We start from the raw sequence: 25,381 nt of genomic DNA on the forward strand, positions 1-25,381 counted from the left end.
TGTATATACACACCGTCGAGTAGTTTCTATCTACGGAAGCGACGTTTCTTTCAATGCGACGGTCTATATACAGAGCTTAAAATAATGTACGGCATGCTATTACCGTTCGAGTGAATCGATTCTCTTATTATATATATAGACGAACAATGTTCGATTCGTCTCGCCGGCACAGATCTCTAAGATGGACCGTCATCTTTTCTGTTACAGACGTATAGGAGAATTGCGGCCACGAAAATCGAGACGAGGGAGCGAGGGGCACTTAGCCCTTTGGCGAGCTCGAAGGATGCAGCTCCCAGGCGGGAGCACGAGGATTCCGCCCGCGAGAGCACCGGCTTCCCTTTTGGTAATCATCAACGGCAACAACATCGCAACAACCATCGGGAACAAACGCATCAGTAGCAAGTGCAGCAGAAGCGGTGGTCCCGATCACAACAATCACCGTAGCAGAAGTAGTAAGAAGCACGACAGCAGCGGATACAGACCCGATAACGAATCGACCCTTCCGAAGAAAACCCGCCATCCCGAGACGAGGGCGGACGGCCGATACCGAGTCACCGAGCAACAGCCTCAGCCGTTGGCGTCAGCTCTACGGTGGAAGGTGCGGGGCGAGGAATAGTGAAAAGAAAGCACAGAATAAGCGAGTAACGACGGAAGAAGAAGAAGAAGAGGCGCGAGAGAAGGAGAAGAAGGAGAAGAGGAGGAAGCAGGAGTCCGCCGAGAAAGAGAAGAGTGCCGACGTCGTCGTCATCGGCGGCGGCGGCGGAGGAGGAGGGGGAGGAGGGGGAGGAGGAGGAAGAGGAGGAGGAGGAGGCGGCGGCGGCGACGGAAGAGGAGAAAGAGGAGGAGACGGAGGAGACGGAAAAGGAAGAGGAGGAGGAGAAGAAGATCGAGAAGGAGACGGCGAAGGTAAAGGAAGTGGAGAGGGGTGGCCGGTGGCGAACTGGGTGGGGAGCATTAGGGACGACGAGAAGGAACGGTAAAGAGGTGGTTGTAGTAGGGGAAACGGAGAGACTATACGGTGCAGAAGCCGAAGCAACGCTCTGAGCCACGAGGGGCTATTCAAGCGATAAGGGGAGGGGTGACAAGGAGCCCTGGCGGGGAGGGGACGCGGAGGCCTTCGGGGGGCCGACCAACCAGACGGCCGATGATGTCATCGGAGGAGGAGACCGAGTGTTTCGCCCTCTACGGAGCAACCACGGAAAGCAAGCAACAGCAACTTCTGAAGAAGCAGAAGCGCACCAGACAGCGCGTGGACGCCGGCGAGCCGCGCAACAGTTACTCAAGTATACCGAACTTCAGCTCCCGGCCATCCTTCCTCGGTGGTGGTTTATACGGCTCGATCTTCAGTGGTAACGGGCCACCGTCGCATCAACAGCAGCAGCAGCAACAGCAGCAGCAACAACCGCAACAGCAACACCACCAGTCGCAATCACAGCAGCAACAGCTCCAGCAACCGGCTGGAGCGACCGGCAGTCAGAGTCATTTAGGTACCGCTACGACGGGTCCTACAACCCAGCAGCATTCCGCCCACGCCTTCGGCTTCTTCGGGGCTCCGGGCTTCGGCCCCGCCAAGATGCTAAACGAATTATTAGGACGGCAGGTCAAACAGGCCAGTGACGCTGGCGGATCACCGCCAGAGGGCGGTCACGGGATGACCGGGGCCGGCATGGATCCCGCCTCGAATCTGCAACCAGGCGCCGTGGTTAATTGCGACGACCCTGCCACGGCCGACCTTACGCAGCACATGCTGCGCGACATGCTTCTGCAGGGCCGCAAGCTCTCCGCCCTCGGCGTGCAGGAACAGCCGAACAACAACAACAGTATACACAGCAACAATAACAATAATACTACCGCGGAATTACTTAAATCGCAGCATCAGCAGAGTCCTCAACAACATCAACAGCAGAATAGTGATAGTGCGCGTAGTGGAACAGTGCAGAGTGGCGGGGAGGAGAGTGGTGATGGCAATAATGTCGTGAATAGCGCGAATCACAGTGACCGTGATACCGTGATGCCGGGCGATGCTGAAGACAGCGCCGAGGACGCTGCATCCGCGGCACGTGCTATGGAGGAGGCGTTCGCCGAGGCCGGGATGGAACCAGGGGCGAACTTGGACGGATCGGATTGTGAGCAGAGCTTACCTCCCAGCCCAACGGCACCAAGGTCGGGCTCCGTTTCCGTCAAGGAGGAGATGCAGGAGTCGCTCAATATCAAACGTAGCCCCAGTCACTCACCTTGTCCGATCGTGCCAAAGACTGAGACGAACTCTCCGACTACGGAAATCAAACGTGCCCGCGTCGAGAACATCGTCAGCACGATGCGCAGTAGCCCGGCGCTGCAGCCGGCCACGGTAAACGGTTGCAAGAAGCGTAAGCTCTATCAACCTCAGCAGCAGACGGTGCACCACGTTCTCCAGCATAGTGTCAACGATACCATGATGGACGACGAGGATGAAAGCGAGGAGGAGGAGGATCCAACGGCGATCAGACAGAAACGCGAGGAAAAAGACAACCTGAAGATCCAGCTGAAAATGTTGCACGAGCAATTGGCGGAAATGCAACAAAAGTACATGGAACTCTCCAGTAGAATGGAGCCAGATACGAGCGAGAGCGGCGATGCGCCACCCAGTCCTCAGCAACCTCCGCAACCACCGCCTAGACCGCCACGACCTCATCCACCGCCGTATAACGGCCTTCCAGCTCTCCCACCTGATCATCCCCACGCAGCAGCTGCTGCTATGTATCACATGGGGCATAAACTTTACTTTGAGCAACAGCACGCTGCTCTCGAGAGGATGAAGCAACATCAAGAGGCGGCTGTGAGGCAGCAGCAACAACAGCAGCAGCAGCAGCAGCAACAGCAGCAGCAGCAGCAGCAGCAACAGCAGCAACAGCAGCAGCAGCAACAACAACAGCAGCAACAGCATCAACGACAAAGTTCGCCGCCGCCACCGAGTCAGCCTCAACAACAAAGCCAGAACAACACTGGACCCTCGACGCCGCAGACACCGCAAATGCAATCAGCTACTACGCCTATTCAACATAAAGACTTCCACGAGAGGTTAAATGTCTTCAGGGGTGCCGCGGCAGCAGCCAGCTCGTCCGGTCCTCATATCACCGGTGCCGATTTGGAAGGCTTGGCGGACATCCTGAAGACCGAGATAACTTCTTCGTTAACTAACCTGATTGACAGTATAGTAGCGAGGTTCGTGCAACAGAGGAGGTTTCTCGGTAAGCAGACTGAGGCAGCGCAAGCAGCTGCCGAGCAGCTCAACAAGGACCTTCTTCTCGCGAGTCAAATGCTCGAAAGAAAATCGCCCAGGACGAAAGTAGTCGACAGAGGAGCGCCGCAACCACCCGGTGGCCCAAACGGGCCACGGGGGCCCCTCAACGGTGGGCCCCCTCCTCCACAACCCACGGGATTCTCACAAATCGGGTCCATAGGTGGTGTGCCCCATGGTCCTCATGCTGGCCCCACGGAAAACAATCTTAACCAGATGAATCAGCTGCCCTCGCACGGAAGGCCAAGCGTTGGAATGTTTCAGACGCCAAAACCGCCGACGATATATGCCATGGCCTCCATGCAGGCGCAGCAGCAGCAGCATCAGCAGCAACATCAGCAGCAACGAGAGCAGCAGCAAAGGGAGCATCAACAACGCGACCAATACTGCAACATGAGAGGTGACGAGAGAGAAAACAGGGACTCGGAACAAAACGAGGCTCTGTCGCTCGTCATGACGCCAAAGAAAAAACGTCATAAGGTAAACATCATGATACGTTCAATTTATTTGTATAAATTTATTAGATTTATTGTAGTACATTTTTCTCTAAAAATACATTACAAAATATAAAATATAAAAATACATTACAAAACATCAGTAATTTAATCGTCTCTAAATGGCGCTATGTAAGTGAAAAAAATCAATGAAATCGTGAAGAAATATTCCAATTTTCCGACACATTGTATAATTATCTATCTTACAATATTTAGTTCAATTGCAAAGAGTCAGATTGAAATAAAATCAATTATAAACAAATAGAGAGAATTAAATGAAAAATAAATTTATATGATGATAAGTAATTTATTCGACCGTTAAATGGCAATAATTTACTTTATTCACTGTGACGTTTCGACCAAGGTTTCTGGTCCTCTTCAGACAATATAAACTTCTTAACAAACATTAGAAGCATGGACAAATTCTGGACGTAAAATGTCAATGAAATGTTTGTACGTCATTACATATATTCACACAGTATAATTCAAAAACTCAATATAATTCAATATACGTAGACATTTTTTATAAAACATATTCTCAAAATTAATCGCAACGAGACATGATAGAACATCGCTGGTAGAAGGTGATATTCGTACTCCGTCACAGTGAATAAAGTGAATTATTGCCATTTAACGGTCGAATAAATTACTTATCATCATATATTACCTAACAAACATTGGCGAATAAGATATTCAATATTTAAAAAATAAATTTAGTTGATAGATTTATATATAATATATATGAAAAATCAATGAAAAAGCCTACCTAAAAAGAAATACTAATTAGTACGCTTTACAGGTGACGGATACGAGAATTACTCCCAGGACGGTGTCCAGAATCCTAGCGCAAGAGGGAAACGGTTCGCAAGGAGGTAGTGATAGTCCCCCGCCTCCTCCACCACCGAGACCCTACCACGCGCCACCACCGATGCTGCCGGTGTCCCTGCCAACCAGCGTAGCGATACCAAATCCAAGCCTCCACGAGAGTCAAGTGTTCTCGCCCTATTCGCCGTTTTTCAATCCTCACGCGAGTCATCCTGGTCAAGTACCACCTCCGGGGCCACATCATTTACCTGCGAGTCCTCCTGGTGGAGGTGTAGAACTCAGGGATTCCCCTCCACTGCCCCATCCGCCGGCTATGCTGCATCCAGCCTTACTGGCGGCGGCCCAGCACGGCAGTCCGGATTACGGACACCTCAGGATGGACAGCAACGACCGAGCTAGCGACTGCAACTCCGGCGATATCACCTACGATGGAATTCAGCCTACAATATCCTTTACTAATACTTGCATGCCAAAGAGCAAAATTATTAATTTGCAACACATAGGATATTTATATCGACGATTAAAAAACATGTGGATATCGGTGGAAACGTTTAAGATTCTCGGAAATATTTTTTGCGGCTAAAGGAGCAGTAGAATTCGAAAAGTTTAAGCTGGCAGGAGTGAGTTTTTGAGGGAGAGAAAAAGCTGGGCGAATGGCTCATTCGTTCGCTCGTTTGGAAGGCGGCTGGAGCGAGAGAAGCTCGGACGAATGTTAGATTAGTTTGCCACTGGAGTTAGGCTAATGTTGGCTGCACCTACGAGTAGAGTTTGTCCGGCAACAACGCACCGAGCCAAAAGTTCTTTGCCTACCCGATCCACCCTCGGCCTGTAGTCTCACTCAACTTCGCAAGCCAATAATCTGTCCCGCAATTTCGCAATTCAGCCTGAGCATTTCGGCATTTCGCAAACTTCCCATCTCGAGCGTCTCCTCGACTTATCGTAGATAAGCTACTTTTGCTGGTTTCGCTGATAGCCTTCAGCAGAGCTAAACTTCTATGCATCGAACTTTGTCTGCCTCCATCTCGCCTTCCAACGCGCGCAAACGGAAAGGTGTTGTTTCGTTATAATTATGCACCGGGCAGGCTTTTAGCGCGAAAGCAACTAATGGACATTCGCGCGTACACGAACAATTTTGTTAAAAGTAACTTTAATCTGGAAATTTATTCAGGAGACAACTTTGCGGCCTGGTAAATCGTATTTATCTCTACATCTTTCAATAATTCATACCGATAAAAACAATAATTTCCAAGTCGCGCGGATGAAAGGCCGTATTCGTGACCTTTTTCGGAATGATTAAAATAGCCGCGATTGCATCTAGTCAGGACACACTCTTAGGATCGTCAGAAACCGATCAGAGCGATCAACGGTTCACCAGCTCGATTATCGCGCATGATCCACCCCGTCGCGGCTTGCTTCTCAGTTACCGAAAGAGTACGTGCAGAGAGATACGGTGGCTTGCGCGGACCGGCGTTCGCCTCGGTGCAGCGAGGAAAAAAAGGCGAGTACCGCGCGGGCTCGTGTGAGTGCCGATCGTCCGATGCAATGTCGGAACTGCATCGGCGTGTTGGACCGGGTCGCTCGATCGGGTGGCATGCCGTTCTTTGCTGCCTTTTTAGTCGGCCTTTGATGTAAAATCAATGGCGCATTTTTTCACTCCCTCCTCTCTCTTGGGGTAGGTCGAGCGCGTCGTGCATCGCCGTGACACGATCTGCTGCTCCGCGCTCCTCCGGACGCATCCTAGTCTCGGTACACGCTGCCATTTCACGCATCCGAATGGATATTCCCGTGGAGTTCGGGCGCCTTTCGTCTCTTCGCCTTTCTTTTTCATTTCGTGGCATCTTGTCAGAGGTTTAAGCTTGAAATCGACTGCGCGAGCAGTATATCCGTTTCGAGTCAACTTGGAAAAGTACGGTAACGCGGGAGATCCACGCGAATTAATCGAATAAGACTGCGATGAAACCACATGCAGAGATCCTATTACCAATAAGGAGTCGGTAAGGCTTCTGCTGAGGATACGCCAATCGTAGATCAATTTCGTGGTAAGAACCCTTCTGCCGCCTACCCTCGCGATAGCCACAGCTTGTACGATTTCTAATCCGATTCGATACGAAAGAAAACACGATTATGTATTTGAGATATTCAGGCGCCCGAGATTTAGTATCACCCTCTAGTACATTTTTCACCCTCAATCCTCTTTTTCGTGATTGTGCACAAAGAAACTTTCATTTTTTTCTACGTTATTTATATGAGTATGCATTGCAAAATGGGTATTTCCTTAACCACGGTGAACTCGTCGACGCTGACGCCGATGCATCTGAGGAAGGCGAAGCTGATGTTCTTCTGGGTCAGGTACCCGTCCTCGGCCGTCCTTAAGATGTACTTCCCCGACATCAAGTTTAATAAAAACAATACAGCGCAGCTGGTCAAGTGGTTCTCCAATTTCCGGTGAGTAATATTCAACTGCAAATTTACACGCAGCGAAAATACAACAAATATAATTTTTCTAATTCCTACGAATAGTCAGTTTCTTGCATTTTATTGCTTTTCCGCTCAACAATATAACAATATTATCCGCGAAAAAATAGAACAAGAGATTTAATAAAAAATGAAATACGTGTCCGAAAAAAGAAAAATTTTTTCCACTATTAATAACTGCATATAAAGGTACATTAGAACACTCGAATGATTGAAACATTTTGGAATTGTGCTCTCGCTTCGTCAGTATCTGATCGCGGGCAGATCGAAAATTAAGAGACCGAATTATGCTCGACACGGTTACCTCGTGTACCGTTGTCGAGCGGACAACGTTCGCAATGTCCACGTTTGCGAGCGGACAAGTCGGGTTGAAAATCTCGAGGATTCGGCGAACAAGTTATCGCCACTCCCCCGGACATAATCGCGAACGTTTTCGATCCCATTCGTCTGTATTCCGACCGAAAGAATGGGATTGTGGAAGACGTTTCCGATAAGAGAGGCGCGTTTCGTGTATGCAAACGAGAACGAGGTTTTCGAGGGATCGACCACTCCCTTTGCAGAAGCGGTCAGAGCCCAAGAGACGAGAGTCACGATGGGTGTGTCCGAATCTTAATTACCCTCTCTCGCGGTAGCTGGGGATAAGTAACGCTACCTACATAGAGACAGAGAGAGAGAGAGAACGGCAGGTATAGAGGCGTAGGAGGCCGTAGGTACCGACACATACTGTCCGGCAGGCATTAGCCTGATTATAATTAGGCTGAGTACAGTACAGATCCAAGATACAAGGCGGTCGAAGGCGGATCGCACGTGGCCTCGCCGTTACATTATTACCGCTTTCTTATCGCGGACGTCCACTCTCGTGAAAATCGCAAGTCCTCGGCACGCCGGCGTTTCTACGTTGCTGTCAGGTTTAATGCAAAACGCGCTTGTTCCACAATCACGTCAAGATTGTCAAGTAGCGCAAACGGGACGTCAACGTTGCGCACATAAAACCACGAAAAAACAAAAAAATAAAGGGTTTCCACGCGTTTCAGCAACGATGCTAGAGCATCGCTGTTAATTATCAGCCTACTGTTCTGTGTAACTTTATTCATTGGGACTATCAAAAAGAATGGAAACGTGGATAAAAGAGTGAGCGCGCGGTCTGTTTGCGGAACTTTCAAACGTCCGGCAAAAATTGCACGCTCGTATTTCACAGTACGGAAGGGGGGTAGGGACGAGGAGCCACAAAGCTAATTACCGCTTCAACATATTTCGGTACATTTGGCCTTCGCTGGCCCCGAGGCTTTTTCCGTCTCCTCCGCCATTTTGCAGCCTTCGAAATCTTTTTAATGAGATTTGCCGTAACTCGCGTCTCGCACTTTGAAAATTTTCACAGATGAAAATTTTTTTACGTAACTTGCTCTTTATTACGCTGTAAAAGTTCTGTATTCGAAGAATAGAATATCTCCCGATCGAGAGTGCAGTTGCCACGTGTCTGCAGTTTTCCGAATCCCGAGAAAAAGCAGCTGGAAGAAAATTCAAGGATATTCGTTCTGCTTGAGTCTCTACGCGGAATACTTTCCTTCGGTCACTAATCACGTAAGGGTTTGCACGGACACTTTTTTCTCCCTTTTCCTCTCCCTAACCATTGTCGCGCGTGCTCGATCTGATAGCCTAATGCACGGCTTCCTATGCGGAAATGCCTCGCTACATTATTCTACGCTCCTACGTGCGCGGCCAACCCTCCACCCTTTCCCACCCTAGATCATTGTTGTACTTTTGTCACGAGAATGGGCCGAGACCACCATCGCCGCCACCTGCTACGTCGGTTATTACATCGTCGACTCGTTCTCGGTGCAAAATGATCGAACAGAAGGTCGAATGTGTTCTTACGAATTGGTCAATCTCCGACTATCAATTCATTGATATCAGAAATGATATCAGAAATGAGAGTGACAGATAACGAAGGAGGAAGGAGGGCGAAAAATCTATTTTTCTTCGAACGCCGATAACGTAATACATAGTTTTCCCCCATATTAATATTTATGGATGTTCATCATGTATGTCTGTTGGTAAAGTTATAAAAAGGGACAACGAAATTAGTTATCACCGTCAAAGTGTTTAACTAAAAATATGAACATGGTAATATTTTTCAAAAAATCTTCAGAATACGAAACGCAATTTATAAATGACATTTACAAAAATTAGTCATGAATCGCTCTCGTAATCGCGATTTGTCCAACGATGCCATGCATCACTGTACACCCCTTGGTCTCACCGACGCGCGAGAAAATCGGAATCGTGAGGAGTCGGCAAAAGGGAGAGAGAGCCGAAGGCGGGGGTGATAGCAAAAGAACGAGAGAGAGAGAGAGAGAGAGATGGCGGCCGCGCACAAAGCGATCACTCACACCCTATTTTCTCACGCTCTCGCGCTCTCGCGTCGAATCGAAAGCACGTCCGATATCTTACAGAGACTCGTTGACGTCGCGCGTACATCATCGGGCCTGCTTATACCGACGGCGATATTGACAGCCTTCGTTCGATGAGAAGCACGCCGTGGGGGATGATTGGGGTCGTCTACGATCCGGAATACGGCGTGTGTGCGTGCTCGCGTATGCGGTGGTGTGCGCGCCGTATCCATCTCTATCTCCGCGCATCTCTCACCCTATCCGTCCGTCCGTCCACCCGTCCGTCCGTCCGTCCGTCCGTCCGTCCGCCGGACGACCGGCGGTCGGCTCACCCCCGCGCGTGAGCACGAAAAAGAGAATGACCACGGGAGAGAGGGAGATGCGCGGGCGAGCTCGGGGTTCGTTCCGTTATCAGATCCCACGGTAGGACACGCGACTGAGGTAGCAGCAGATCCTATCTCTGCGAGATGGAAGAAATTTTATGTCGTATAATGGACGATGGGCACACGCGCGCACGACACGCCGCCCTAAACCGGCCCGACGTCGATCCCGCACCGGGAAAACTCTGGGCAACGCGCACTCGCGCGCGGCAGCGATTTCCCGCTTTCCAATGGCGCAACGTTTCCTTTTGACACTTAATACGGCCGTCCATGTTTGCGCGGGCCTGTCAGTTAATGGGGAATGTTTTTCATCATTTCCTCAATAACATAGAGAATGTAGAATTTACTCTCCCGCGATGTTGCATGTGCCTGTAAATCGGATAATTACTTAAAAATTAATTACTTCCGGTTGTGTAATACAATGCTGCAATCATCAGCATTTCACATGCGCAACCCTGATAAACGAGTACGAACGTTTCACGGACCCGCGAATTTTCTGACAAGCGTTCGGTCCGATTAAATGTTCCGATTAAACATTTCTCTCGCATTACTTGACGATGGATTGAGGAAGGAATTTATAAATCGGATGAGATTTAATCTGTTTAAATGTATAAATAACCCGGTTAAATATGTAGATAATCTGCGGGAACTGCGAAGCGGTGAACACAAAGCGATATCTTCGACAAAAAGATCTCCGAGTGGCGGTTGACGAGGAAACGCGAGCTAATTGCTCGGTCACGGATAGAATAGCGTAATGTTGCGGGAAGCAGTGTGAGAGAGAGGGACAGAGAGACAGCAGCAGGAGAGAAAGTATACGATATAAATGAAGAATCGAAAGCTCTCGAGTCGTCGAATAATAAAGTCCACGATGAATTTACCCAGTCACGCTTTCGAGGGGTCGCTTATCGCCGCGAAATACTCGATAATTCTGGAAAAGGGGACGACCAGCTCCGCGCGCGTTCTCTTTCTAATTTCTCCTTCGCCTCATTCTTATCAACCGACAATCGTTTCGTGAGCGGACATTACCGTGTCGCTGCTCGTCCGCCAGCGCGCCAGTGGTGGTCGGGGTAATGACGCGGTAATTTTCTAAACACAAATTTCCTTTTTCAACCCTTATCTCGCCTCCCCGTCGGACACGTGACCGGTCGTTAGCGTTTGCTTTCCTCCTTCGTGCCGTCTGTCCACGCGTTCTAAGTAACTGCCGATGCCGGCTGCTTGGACACGCAGCCTGTCCCACGGTTCCAAGTAAAACGTACTTTGCTCATGTATCGTGCATGATCTTCGCACCTTGCGACACGCTATTATCGAGGGGCCATCGTAATGAGAATTTCTGGTACATCGTAGCTTTCGCTGTGTTTTACGATTAGCGTAGTGATTAAAGAGCAATATTAAGCGGCAGATTAAAAACGATATTAAATTTCGAGAAGAGAGGGACGTACTTCGTCTTATACATTTGACGGATGTTTCGGTAAATTTTCATTGTACGCGCAGTTGAGTATTTCTCGGTAGCAGGGAAAGAGCTAATCGCGCAAGAGCGATCCTCGAAAGGAACAAGAGACTCTGAGAAAAATGAGCAAGTACGAGTCCTTTGAGGCAAAAGTTGCCGCGAGGTGGTAGGACCAGAAGAAACGCATCGAAATGAAGAAGGCGGTCGAAGAGGGGAAACGAGGCAGGCAGAGCTAGAGAAAAGGGGTAGACAGTGGATTGTATCTTGGTCGTTCCGTAGCCCGTTAATGAACAGAAGGAAACTTTGCTCTTTGACTTTCGAGCAACGGTCTTGTCGAGTCAGGCTGCAACCAGATTCTCGAAGAGAAAGAAATATCGGGAAGCAAGACGAATGCTGCATCTCGGTATTTACAAAGAAATATCCTCTCGTGAGGTGATATATAAAAAATACAGGTACGCTCGCAATCGCGCGTTTACCCACGCAGGTTACATGTATAATTGGAGATAGGAGTATATAAACGGTATTAAAAAAGCTATTTCGAGATGAAACGTATTTATCAGTGCTCAATACACTGTATGACAGTATCATGTGACGTCTGAAGAATGAGCTTTCATCAGCGTATCAATGAATGTTGCACGCTGGAAATTGTAAATCGAAGAAATTATGCATCATTAAATTATGTGAAATCGTACATATATTGTTAACAGAGAACACACATATAAATTTATTTATTTATACTTTTATTATAATATATACACTTGCATCTTCTCGTACGTGACGTTAAAATACAGATAGGAAATAAAGGTTCACGGAGAATGTCGCTACAACTATTTAAGTAAACCGTTGTCGAAATAAACCGTTTATGCGACAGTTTTCGATATTATAACACAGCTTCGTTAACGGCGGGAGATCGCGATTTCGAGCGGACTTACGAGGGGAGTCGGCGTTATGAAGAATAGTAATCTGGTTTGCCGCTGTAGTGGTGAATAAAGCATACTGCATCGAGCAGGGCCACCCTATACGTGCTGGTTGTGCGCGTAAACGGCAGTCACTTAATTAAAAATTACTTAATTACGTTCTTGGCACTAATTAGGCACGCTTGGTTCTCTCTTAGCCGTGCGCCACGACTACCTCCTCCACCGCCTCCTTCTCTCTCGCGTTCTGCCCATCTCACTTCCGCCTCGTACCCTCCCGTCGTCACTACCCTTCAGCCACCACCTCCCCCGTCTCTTACATCCTCTTTCATTTCTACACTCCGTTCACATCTACTCGCCAGCGAAAAATCTCTGTCTTGGTTGCAGTTTTCCAGTCTCTCTCTCTTTCTCTCTCTCTCTCCGCGCTCGCTCCTTGTGCTCGGAGTGACTTCTCTCTCCGACGGCCTTCCTCTTCTAGATGGATATCGAATCACCGTCGAGTTAACTTCCTGCGAACGCACACGTACCGTAAATTTCTCCAAGCAACGGCAGGTAGCCGCTTCTTAAACTGGCGGTAGGTTCGTCAACGACTTTTCAAGCGCCGCCAACCGTCACGAGCCAACCCTTATCGCCGGCTATTCTTGTGGCTCAACCTTGCGAGGACTGCCTTTGCTCGCGGACCGACCATTGAGTTTCCTGAATATTCGAGTGAAACCTAGCTAATATCGGTGCATCGACCGTCACGTCTGGATTTAGATTTCGCTTTTCGTTCGTCACTTCATTCCGTCGAGCAAAAGTTATTCTCGGATAAAAGTTCTTCGTGTCAGACGTTCGTACGTGATTCAGCATGTGAACACAATTAGGAAGAACGACAGCCCCGATCATCACGGATGAACGCGGTGGTAGCCGGACTTACCACTCTCCGGACCATCCTCGTGAAACGTCAATGACATAACGTAAGGGATTCCTGCTGGCGTTGCAGCAGGCAGCTGGTAGCTGCGTCGCTTCTCGAATTTTTTGATAATGAACACAAGTACGAAAAATACGATGAGTGGCTGAGCGGCAGACAATGCTGTGGCCGCAGGGCTATCGCGGGAGGAACAACGAAGGAGGCGGGGGTTGGTTTCGCGGGGGTGGAAGGCCGAGGGGGGCAACCAGGCAGGGAGATTGAGGTGACATGCGGGGAGGAAAAAAGGAGCAGGAGCTGGGAGAGTGGAATAAGGGGAGGGTGATGGCAGCGGAGGCTTTATAAGGGATGTAAGCATCGCTACTGCAAGGCTAATCCGCCGCTAGAGCTGCTGCTGCTTGCAGCATGAGTACGGGTACACTCCCGGCAAAAGATTCCTCGAGAACGAGTCCCTTTTCCGGTTGTTGCTGCCGGACAATTAAAAGAGTTCGTTGAACTCGTGCGAGTATAAATGATCTCGGAAAGACTGCGTTCCTAATTTCGGTGGTGGTTCGCGTAGCACTCGACGAGACACGAATCGCTCTGAAATTTTAGGGGAGGTCGAGTAGCAGGGGGAGAAATAATATACTGCTTACTTGAAAAAAATATTAATAGAAAAGTTTATTAAGAAATATCGCTCGAAAAGAATTATTATGCAATTTATTAATATTATTACTGGCCAACGGGGTTTCCCGGAAAACTGCAACTGGTAATCCATTACGTCACGTCCATCGCCAATGCCACTCATTTACTGCTCTCCGCGCTCGTACCCCCCGTCTCTGCCCCTGCCTACTCATCATAGCCAGCAACGACCCCATGCCAGTCATCCAGACGGCTGCCGCCGTTTTTCATCCCCGCGTTCGAAGGATCTCCGTGCGGGGGTGTGTGCGCGCCTGCACGCACGCACACAGCCCCCGCCGCGTGAGATCCTAGACACGCGCGACAGCGTGCGCGTCGCTCATCGGGCAAATCTCCGCGAAAAATGCGATATGATAATGTTCCCGGCGTTTTCGCTCTAATCGGCTTTGGATCCGCCTGTGACGGGCTCATGGGCGAAGGGGTTGCGGCGGGATATCGGAAGTACTAAACGACCGGCTGGACGGGCGGGCGGGATGAGGAGTGAGAGACGTACGGTCGGGATCCTGGGGGCAGTCAAGAGAGGCGAGCCTGTGCCAGCGTCCATGAAGGATTTAATTTACATCCACCGGCGAAAAACGCGGAAAACAGTTTATCAAAAAAGTTACCGCGCAGGCTCGGACCGTAGAACGAACGAGCGAGAGAGAGGAAGAGAAAGAGAAAGAGAAAGAGAGAGAAGAAGAGAAAGAGAGCGAGAGAGGAGCGCGGGACGCGAGGGAAAGGAAGAAAGAGGGTTACACGACGGCAGAAATGAAATTGTCCGTGCATGGATTATCCCGCCGACTTCGTTATGCCCTCGCATTAGTGCTCTTTCCCTACCAATCTCCTCTCTCTCTCTCTCTCTCTCTCTCTCTTCTTCACTCTTTCCTCTTTTCTTTCTTTATCTTTCTCCCCCTTCCTCAGCTTCGTCTATACATCCATTTTTCCATATTCGAAGCGCTCGATGCAGTGCTTGTTCGACGTTCCGAAAATGGTATCTAAATGTAACCGGTCGTAATGAAAAATACTTAAGCCGTTTCTGCTAATAAACGCGTGTTCTGCCGATTCCAGCGGCAACGCGAGAGCGGTGCTCCCATTATACCCCGCGCGAATAAAGAGCAAATTAATTATGCCGCTCGTTATAAACGAATTCTTTCGTTTCGCTGGTTCTATGGGCCGTGGCTGCGGTTAATAATGTTAATGCCGTTTATCGCAGAATACGATGTGTATTTCGTTGATCGTTTAATCGCCGGTAATCTAATTTCGGGCGAGATATAGCCGACGTCCAGGGATCGGAAGCGTAAACAACTGGCTCGCGGCGAATGAGAAGACACCTTTATAAAATATCTAACATCGAGATACAATCGTATGCGCCCGCGTGCACGGTGGTTATGAAATACGCATGAATTTTGTCGGGAGGTAGCTCGATACCGGCCGTGACGTTTCGTAGCGCAGAGCTGAGCGGGCTTCGCGATCACCGGGGACCGGGCGTAAAATTACTGTTTCGGCCAACATTTACCCCGGCAGCCGCGGGGGTAACGTTCGACTGGACAGCGACTCCGAATTGATTTCGTTTGAAATCCCTACCCCTCGCCGTGCCCCGCTCGCCTCCTCCGCGACTCGCTCCCTTCCATCGATGCCGCCGCCGCCACTGCTGCCGCCGCTTGCCACCCCCGGCTTTCTCCTCTTTCACGTGCTTCGGTCCTTGCTCAGCCTCCGACGCTTCGTCCTTCCATCCTCTTCCTCGCTCCTTCTCTCCACGTACTCCTCTCGCGTTTCCACCGGGGTTCGCCGTCTCCGTCTCTTTTCGAATCTCATCCGGGACCACGGCGCCTCGGTACAGACTGCGCCAAATGTATTTCCCCTTTCGCCATATCTTTTTTTTTTCATTCTCCGCCTGCGAACGTTCGAAAAATTAATTGCCGGCCAGGTTCGATCGGAAACGAGCGCGAAAGGAGAGCGCGTCATGTGAGCGGACGAATGGGACGAGACCTGGAGTGGGGCAAGGGGTGTCGATTTTATGTAAAAAGCGATTTACGCGTTGAGCGCGATAGGTTGACGATAATTCTATAAAACGATTACGTCGTAAAAAATATGTGTTTGTGTTCCTCCATTTCTATTTTTTTTTTTTTTTTAAGTGATCTCAGTGTTCGAGTCGCGTGAATAGGAATATAACTAAATACTTGATAATACGATCAAGTATTCAATTCCGGTGAATTATTCAAGACCGAAATAAAGCATTAACGAGATCGATGTGGCATAATGACGTCGTGCATGTATTAACATTTGAAAATAGAAAGGATATCGGAGGATAGCGCGAGGGGGGGGGGGGAGGGGGACGAAACCAATGGAGGGAACGACGGAAGACACGGGGGATCGACGAGCACGCATTAGAGCCAATTCATAAAAAGAGAATCGCGGAATTAATGGAAAAGCCTCGCGCAAAAGAGAACTCGAAAATCCCGCTGGATCGACCGATAATATCCGTCGCGATCTCGAAGACGGGGGAAAGGGTCGGCGCCACGTCATTCGATATTTTTGTCAGGAAAACGATATCAGGCAAATTGCATCTGTCCTTTACACCGTGGCGCCGAGCCAGATCAAACAGTATTCGGCCCTGGATATTACTCTTCCCTTGATATTGTCGGTTCCCGGCACCACTCTCCCGTTTCTATCTGGCAGTCGGCGACGACCGAGTACTTTTCAGATCGAGAGGATACGCACGATAACAGCGGGACACGCGAAAGGGAATCAGCGTTTCGCGAATTATCTACTTCCGCAGTTTGTTTATCCGATTTATTCGCGCCGATGGTTCATTTATTTATTTCTATCGTGCCTCGTCCAGAAGACACGATCTTCTTACGCGTGACTGACTGGGCCTAGCAGCGACGTCGGTGATGCGCCTTGAATTCCAAACGACGCGGATTCAATGGCAGCGGAATCAATACGGGCCGGACACCCGCTTCGTTTTCGAAGAACTCGTGCTGTCTATGGGAAACGCGACGAACGGTACTCTTATTGGCGTCGTATGCAAATCGCCCATATATCCTGCAAGTCACCTTCTGAGTGCACTAGAAGCATGCGGGCGAGCGAAGTAAGCAAGCACGACTATCTTATGGCGCGACACATACGGGCGACAAATAGGTCGTCGAAATGCAGCGTCGCTGAAGGAGAGGCGACCTCGCTTGGCACGAGTTGCGAGGAGAAACGTGAGCCACCGTCGATTCTCAATTTGTGCGAGAAGCTCCAAGGTTCCGAGGATCGTTAAAGATAGTTTCCGCGGCACACCGATGACGCGTGATTTCGCGCGTGCTCCCGGAGTCGGTGCACGTGCGCCCTTTTGTACCGTATCCGCGAAGGGACTCTGCTTTATATTTACCTGGACGGACTGGAATCGTTTAAGTGCCATAAACGTAATCCCGCGGAATATTTATAGGAGCCTCTGCCCATCCCGGGTGGCCGACAGTTGTCTAGCAAATCCTATTTACTGTTACCCAACGAACTATACACACTAGAGATGCTGGGAGGGTGCCTATTGCCCCTAGCTAACCTACTGCCCTACTGCCGTGAGTCTCACCCCTAAAAGCGCGGTGTCTCTCTCTTTCTCTCTCGGTCGCGCTCCGGCCCTTACCCTCTGCCTTACCTCACTTTCCTCTCCCCCGTGCTACCGCGTCATCTTTCACAAGCCGCGTAACGGTCCTTCGTAGATCGAATCACGCGATCATCTCACAACGCACCCCGCGAACCTCGTCGAAGGGCGAGCATTTTTCGGGCTTTCCGGGGTGAACGCCGAAATATCGATCCCGCTTCACGCGGCGAAACTCCCCTTCGTCCATCCAGCCTGCGATCTCACCCTGAGCTGAGTTTTCCATGCCGCAAAGAAGTACGAGCTATCGATCCTTATTCCCGCGGGCGATATGCAAGCGTCACGCTAATTTGTCCGATACGTCAGCGACGTTCTCTTCTTGTTTTTTGTTTCCAAAGTTTACGCGTGCATAAACTACAAATGGCGCGCAAGTATCGAGTACCGAAGGGCACGTGATTTTCTCGAGCGAACTATTTTGCAACGACGACTAACCGCTGGCATAAAGTGCGATCAATCAGCGGCCGCGTTTTTTAGCCGTGATCATCAACGAATGTACATATCGCAACGAACCCGGGAGTCACGGTTCGCGTGATGGTGGTGAAGCGATATCTGGTAACTGGCAACAATAGCAAGAGCCTTTCGGCCTTGCAGATTTGTCGCGCGTTGTCGAGGCGAGCCACCGCGAAATCGACACACGTACCAATGGATTCATTATTCGTCCGGGTCGCCTTCCGCTTTTTCGCCTGCGCCCTTTCCGGTGACGCGCGCCGCGCTCGTAATGTAGTTTAGCATGGTATGGCAGGAGGTAAACTTGGCAACAAAGAATTATTGATTTTTTCTCAGCGGGTTGAACGAGTTGCTGGGCGGTTGAGCGGTCCCGGTAGGGTATTCGACAAAGGATGTTTTCCGAGTCCCTAACCTAGGTAACCCTTCTCCTACGCTCGACGTCGCGTATATGTGTGTGTTGCCTCCGTGGTTCCGTGGGTGTAACCACGTCCCTGTATGCGCGTGTGTGCGAGGAGACTATGCCACTCTGTCTCCCTTTCTCGCTTTCTCCCGCTTGGTCCCACCGCATCCCCCGCGTCTCGCTGCCCGTGTACCCTGTGTACTCAGCCGATGCGGTGAGGACTTAACTGCCTCATTGTCGTCCCAGTAGGAATCGGAGCTTCGGGACAGATGTGCAGAATTTAAGATCGGGACACTAGGCACAAGTCGTCGCGAACGAGTACGAGTTGATCGCTCGTACGCGCCTCCAATCGCTGAATTAATTTCGCACACTTTCGCTCGTGTGTCGAGAGAAATATCGAGTATCGATTGATGGAGAGTAAGCTTAATGGATAGATCGCAATGTCTTTTGTTTTCCTCAGAATTGCTTTGTCCTTGTGAAATTGGCCGGGAATTCGGTCAAAGAGATCCAGAATCGCCTTCTTCCCCGAGCGTGCAAGCGAGCAACCGAGGTGAAATTGAACACACGAGTTTAGACACGAGGTGTCCGATGCTGCTTCCCATTACGTTGAAACACGTTAGATCACGGCACGTTAGAGCTTGGCCTCTTTGGGCGTCGTATACCCAAATAGTCCAATCCAGTCGAGTCGAGTCGAGTCCAGCCTTCGCACCTTATACACGCGAGGATGCACATGCATAGTGCAGCAAATGGGTAGTGCAGCGCCGGCACGGCCGGCAGGGAGAATCGATCGAATAAAAAAATGCTTGGCCGATGCCGAAGTGCGACGAGGACGCGAATCGCGGCGATGAACGGACGAGGCGAAGAAGGGGGCAGGGGTGCACGGCACGGTAGCAGAAGGAGGGATAGTCCGGGACCATTGAAGAGTGAAACCGCTCAAAGCAGCTGCCCCCGCCCCCTCATCCAGGCCTTCACTCCCTTCCTCGTCCCTCGTCCTCGTCCGCTTCGACCTGTGCGGCGACCCTAGGAGCTCGGCTCTCTCTTACTCCTCGTAGCTTTGAAAAACCTACCCCTCCCGCAGCCCGGTCGGACGGTACACCCCTGCAAAAGCCCCGTAGCTCCTACTCTTTCTCTTCTTCTTTGTTTCTCTTCCACTTTGAAGGGGGCGGTCAGCGGCCTAAACCCCGCGCCAAGGGGTTCGCTCGTTGCCCGTAAGTGCAAGAAATGTGGTCATGTTCCCCTCATTTTCCCGCCGTGCGTATCTTCTTCGTTCGCGAATAAATTTCGCAACGTCGATATAAGCCCCTTTTAACAATCGCGCACCGCCAGATTTTTTCTATATTTTTCCATAATTTTCGTAATTTACGTTGTTTCATCCGCACGACCAGCTGTGCTTCCTTTATCGTTTTACTCGCAGCCTCTGCAGAAAAAAATTCGCTCCCCATACACGATGGATGTACGTCGAGAAATACGTGCGTGGCTGACAAAATTATCCGTCTATCTGTCTACCGATGCTTTGCACCCTTCGAGAGAAGTAAGGGAGAAGAACGTGTACCAGCTGGGAAGGAAAAGGACAGAAGTTGCCGGGGGGATGAAAGAGGGAACGAGTCTAAGGCAAGCCAGATGCAAAGGGACGAAGGGACGAAAAGGGGACGGGCAGTCGAAAAGCAAGGGGCACACGAGAAGAGTGCATTGTAAGATCGGCGCGTGCGGCACGCGGAGCCTTCGATACCGTCGTGTCTCGCAGTCGTAGAACGAACCCCCGTGCTCGTTCCCTGCTTGCCCCCTTTGCCGTCCCTTCGGCCCCCGCTATCCCTTGTCGCGCCATCGTTCTTCGAGTTCCCTCTTTTATGAAGGGCGAGGGCCCAGAAGCTCATTGTCGGGGGCACATCTGCCGTGCGATCGCCGGCCGATTGTCTCGCAGGCTTAGGAAACTTGCTCGTGAAAAAAAGGCGGCTTAGTCGACGCTAGCACGGGCGACGACGCACGTGGAACGATACGTGGACACGCGTATCCGCGCGTCGCGCAGGGAACGGGCAAGGTCTTGCCCAAGTAATGGCGCCACTCTTGCGTAACTACAACGATATCGACGAGAGATATGCACGAGATATCCGAGAACGCGGAAATTGCAATCGCGAGCGTTCATCTTCCCCGCGTCGAACGTGCAGAAGGAACGCGCGGCCAGCCAAGTGGCACAGCAGGGTAATCACCCCTCTCCGACTTGCGTTTCAGTTTCGCGATTTTTCCGCGACGTGCTTGCCACGGTAGCACCCCTTCCGGTCGGCGGGGGTTTAAAGTCGCGGCAGCCACCGCCGCCGCAGGTCTCAGTGCAGACAGCATTAAAGTGTTAATTACTAATTAAGAAGGGTACACACGCGGCGCAACAGCAAGACCACACGCGACACCTTTTTGAACGCGTCCTCTGAATGGACGCTTACGCCCGAGCGGGCAAACGCGCGTAGTCGCTCATCCATCACGTCGCACGCGCTCATCGACGCACGAGCGAGAAGACGCGACACGCATCTACCACGCGCGGCCACCCGCGCACGGACGCGCTCGCGCGCGAATTCTAACGCGCGGACGCTTAATGCTCTCTCGTTATTACGCACTTTCACGCCTTGTGACCCCGTGTCTCGCGTCGCGGCATAAAGTAGAGCGTGACGCGATAGGCGACGACGGCGACGTTCCTCTCGAATTCTTTAACGGCTCGTTCCGCACCCTCCGGCAACGGCTATGTGTGCACGACTAGGTCCAACGAGAAACATCTCGTTCATCCGAGAACACTCGGATTGCTGAATAATAATTATGTATTTATGCTAAAAGCGCGGTCGTATTGTTGAATTTTATTTTTAATCAAACGTCAATAAAGAGAATTTATAAATTGTTAAAGTTGTGAATACCACGCGCTAGGAATCTGATGAGAACGTTTCGAGGTTCTCGATGCTTTTACTTCGGGAATTTTTGCGCGAATAGCGTGAATGGATTCTTCCAAGTTTTTGCTATAAGGGGGATCACCGTGAGAAAGTTTCGCGAAGAAAAGCGCGATGGTTAGGGATCCGAATGGTTCAGGGTCAAGTCGCGTCTTCGAGGGCTGCGGTGCTGCTATTGTCGGAGGTCGACCGACTTGGCATAACCGTTAAAAGGGGCTTGGCTGGCTGGTTCAGTGGCTTTTAAGAAACACGTTCCTTGAATGGAGATCGGAAAGGGGAAGACCGTAAGGCGAGAAGATGCACGCCGCGATCCGTTTTGCGAGCTCGCAGAAGGCGTACGACTTCTCACCATGTTTCTACGCGCCCTTGCCCGCCCAGTTTCTCAAAGTCACAATGTAAATCTCGTTCTTGCGTTCTTGCGAAGGGATATGTTGCTCGTCCTGTTTCTTCCTTCGCAGTGAACTTGAAGAAATCAAAGTTCAATGCCGAAGCAGTAAAGACACGATGCTCTGCACAGTAATCGTCCGATAGTTCTCATCTGTGGGAAAAAACGCAAATGCATCGTGTCTTGCTCGAAGTAGCAATAGTATTATCGATTGTTTCCAATTGAATTTCTTCCATCAATATGTTGGCACACATGTGCTGTCTATCGCCTATCGCGAATGGATTATAGAATATCTACAGAATGATGCGGATAAAAAAAACCTTTCGAGTGGCCGGGAGTTCCTCTTTTAATTGGTGCTTTTGCAACTACGGCGCGTAACGCATCACAAAAGCGACGCGTTGGAAAAGCGACTGACAACGATGAAGATCGCGGTTGAAGGAGGCATCACGTCGGCCGCGACACATCGTTACCATTAACCGCTTCAATAGGCGACACCTATCCGTTTTGCTTCTCTCCTCCACGCTGTGGAATAAACTATTCTCGAGATGAAATACATTTAAAACGCATAAGAATGCGCGAAGCACGTCTCGAACGAGGCGTCTTCGGATTTCGGGACGCAAACGTCATTGTGGCAGACGCAAAATGTATCCTGACGCGGTTTGCGCGTTTTACATTAAACGAGCGGCCGGCAGGGTGAAATGAGAAAACGAGATGGTAAGAAATCGATAGAATCCGCTTCGAGGAATCTGGGACGTCGTGGAAGCAGACTCCACATGCCCCTCATTCTTTTTCGTCGACGATGCGCGTCGTAATTAGATACTAATAATTAGCACCCTCACGGAGACTTACGCCTTCCTCCACCCTCTTTATCGAACCTTTTGTTCCCCCGTTCTCTCGCCTCTCTCGTCCCGTCGTCCCGCTGCAACGGAGCGCAAGAAAACCCAAGGCCCTCTGAAGAGCTTATTATTATCCTAATTATACAATACTATAATGAATGATCCCACGACTCTCACCTTCCCACCCCCGACCTACGCTCTCGCTCGCTCGCTTACTCGCCACCCACGCCGTCTCTGTCTCCCTCCCTTCCCTCCGTCTCTCCTTCCCGCCTCGTCTCACGGTTTTTCTCGCTCGACGTTGCTCTTATCCTTTGCACTTGATGGTCGAAGAGTGGCAATTCTAGCACTCGGGCTTTTTGTCAGACCGACTACGGAACTAGCGCCGTCTTTCCCTCGCGCCCTCGCTATCCCATTATGCGGCCAGTCTCTCTCTCTCTTTCTTTCTCGCTCTCTCACTCTCGTCTCTCTCAGCGTTCCGCTTTCTCTCTGTCTCCGGGTGTCTGTTTTAATTAGGCACTTCGTAGATACGTGCGTACGTATGTTGCATACGTGTACGCGCGGCGTTAACGTAAGCGACACACGGTCTACCACACCACCTCCGCTACATTCCGCCTATACGTGGCGATCCGACGAGCTTGAATGCGGTCGATGGGTGGTTGAGTAAGGATTATAGGCGCAGGTAACGCATGCAGTCGGGACGAAGTCGGGGCGGAGGGCGGCTTGCTGATGGGTGATGGTGTCGGCGGTGGCTCGAGGAGATGAAGAGGGACGGTATTCGAAGGGATGATGGAGGAACTCCTCTTTCGATTCTTCCCGCATACGTAGCTTTCTCCGACTGACTGCTGATAAGAGCACGCGAAATTATCTTAATTGGCAGTAAAGCCAATTCGCGGGATGATCGAACGAAGAGAGCCTCCCCTCGTCTTCGTTCTATTGTCATTTTCTTCTTTTCAGCGGCCTTCAATAGGTTGAGCCTTGCGGAAGATTACGTTGTTTTCTTTGACGAGAGAAGTCGGTAATCGGTAGAGTTCTGACTTCACCGATCTCCGAGTCTAATAGATAAAATAACGCTCAGTACCAATTATGAGAATACGTCACTCAGACTGTCACGCGCGAATACGAGATTCGTGCAAGCTATTCTTTTTTCATTCGTTGGATAGCTGAGTGGAAGTACGTTCTGCTGACTTAGATCGTTACGCGAACGCGTTGTCCATTTTCTCGCGCGAATGAGGATCCGATCCGCCGGGCGGAAGCAATCTTAAAAATTGCTCTCGACGGCACGGCGAGCGAGACAAGTCGTCGGCAGTTACTTTACATTGCCGAGTATTCAGCAATAGACCGCGCTGTCGTCGAACCGTTGCTCTTTGCATCCCCGGGGAATCCAAAGTGCAAGATTACCGATTCGAAAATACTCAACTGATGATGATACGCAGCTGATGGTGAACTCGGACAATTTAAGGATAAGAGATGGAGGAAAATAAAGAACGATAATGTAGTTTGCATTTTCAAATTGTATTCTTCTCTCTGGTATTTTTTTAGTTACATTCATAATGAATAAAATGTACCGAAAAATACAGAAATAATACAGTTACGAATTCAAGATTGAACGCAACGCTTCAAAATGTGCCTCCTATAAACGGAATGAAGGTCTTCGAAATGAAGGCAAATATAACCGCGACGAAATGCGAAATTTCAACGAACAATTTTTCTGCTGGCATCGCGTTCGTTTCATATTTTCGTATCCTCTTCCACATCGCGCATCGTTCGCGAAGAGAGGCACCCTTTGCGTTTGCCCGGATCACTATTCCTATATCAATTACTTATCAATCAACGTGTCCTGTTTGTTTTTCCGCATTAATTAATGAAGGTAACGTCCGATTTTTCCTGCCGCAAGCCGTTCCACGAATAGAGACGGCAATTGCGTAATTTCGCGTTGATTGTACGTCACTGACGGAATTGCAGGAGCATCGGGTCTTTCGTTGGCCGACGCGATAGCTTTTTCATCGTCTCTTTGCGTCTGTCCTCCGCTTAACGTCGAGAAGAGAGAGCTCTCGATGTGCGTCGTTCCCTTCCTTTTTTTTCATCTCCTTCCGCTTACGTCAGATCACTGTTGGCATCGATCTTTAATTAATTATCGATGACGCATTAGCGTCGCCGCTGTCTGTCGGGGGGAAACTAGGCGAGACAAGAATCAGCCGCGATGACGTAAAAGATTTATTTAGTTAATTTACACCCCTCGTAGATTAACAAAACTGACCGTGTCGTTTAACCCGTGCACTTTGTTGCTGGCTGTTTCAGGGAGTTCTACTACATCCAAATGGAGAAATACGCGAGACAAGCAGTTTCGGAGGGAGTAAAGAGCGTCGAAGATCTCCGAGTCGGTGGCGACTCCGAAATCTATCGAGTTCTCAACCTTCACTACAACCGTAATAACCACATTGAGGTATGGGGTCCCCAGGTGCGCAACACGACACGCACACGCTGCATTTTATTTTGTTTTTCTGCCCGCGGATAAAAAAAACGAGCATGTGTTTCTACGTCACAAAGTCTTCGACGCGAGTCGTCAATCGGTCGATTCGAAAGAATTAAGCTTTCGATGTTTGTAGTTAATTACGTACGTTTCATAAGACTATTTCACGTGCGTCTTTGTGGTTCACTATCATTATAATTGTGTTTGCACGTTGTGTTTGGTGACAAGTATGTGCGTAAAACATTCATCGCTTGTGCTCAAATCTACTTTATGATTTCTCATAAATTTAAGAAATTAAAAAAGAGTAATTTCATAGTTGCAGAAAATAGATTTACATTCATCTTTGCAAGCTTTTTCGTTCTATGTTATTGGTTTTTTCATCAATCATTAATATGTAAGACTAGATAATCTAAGTACTTTCCAAGACTAAGTAATTTGTTACTAGAATTACGAGTAAAAAAGAGAGAAAAAGATTTTAAAAAATTTGGCTGGTTTGCCGTTGCG

General features: G+C 49.8%; 2 protein-coding genes across 3 annotated transcripts in view; both read left to right on the forward strand.

Annotated features, from left to right (window-relative positions):
- LOC113561945 overlaps positions 1-449 on the forward strand; it is an 87,009-nt gene extending 86,560 nt beyond the window's left edge. The window contains exon 5 of the mRNA XM_026969624.1: positions 208-449. Coding sequence (XP_026825425.1) covers positions 208-399 — 192 coding nt within the window. The 3' untranslated portion in view covers positions 400-449. The remainder of the gene's footprint in view (positions 1-207) is intronic.
- Positions 450-863: 414 nt separating this feature from the next.
- LOC105274940 (homeobox protein prospero) overlaps positions 864-25,381 on the forward strand; it is a 42,025-nt gene continuing 17,507 nt past the window's right edge. Inside the window, exons 1-4 of one of the 2 annotated variants that reach the window (XM_011331432.3) lie at positions 864-3,760; positions 4,574-5,044; positions 6,890-7,044; positions 24,706-24,865. In XM_011331432.3, the coding sequence (XP_011329734.1) occupies positions 1,145-3,760; positions 4,574-5,044; positions 6,890-7,044; positions 24,706-24,865 (3,402 nt within the window). In that variant the 5' untranslated portion in view covers positions 864-1,144. The remainder of the gene's footprint in view (positions 3,761-4,573; positions 5,045-6,889; positions 7,045-24,705; positions 24,866-25,381) is intronic. The other variant, XM_011331433.3, reaches the window with a different exon arrangement.

This window comes from Ooceraea biroi, chromosome 1 (assembly GCF_003672135.1).
Source record: "Ooceraea biroi isolate clonal line C1 chromosome 1, Obir_v5.4, whole genome shotgun sequence".
Lineage (NCBI taxonomy): Eukaryota > Metazoa > Arthropoda > Insecta > Hymenoptera > Formicidae > Ooceraea > Ooceraea biroi.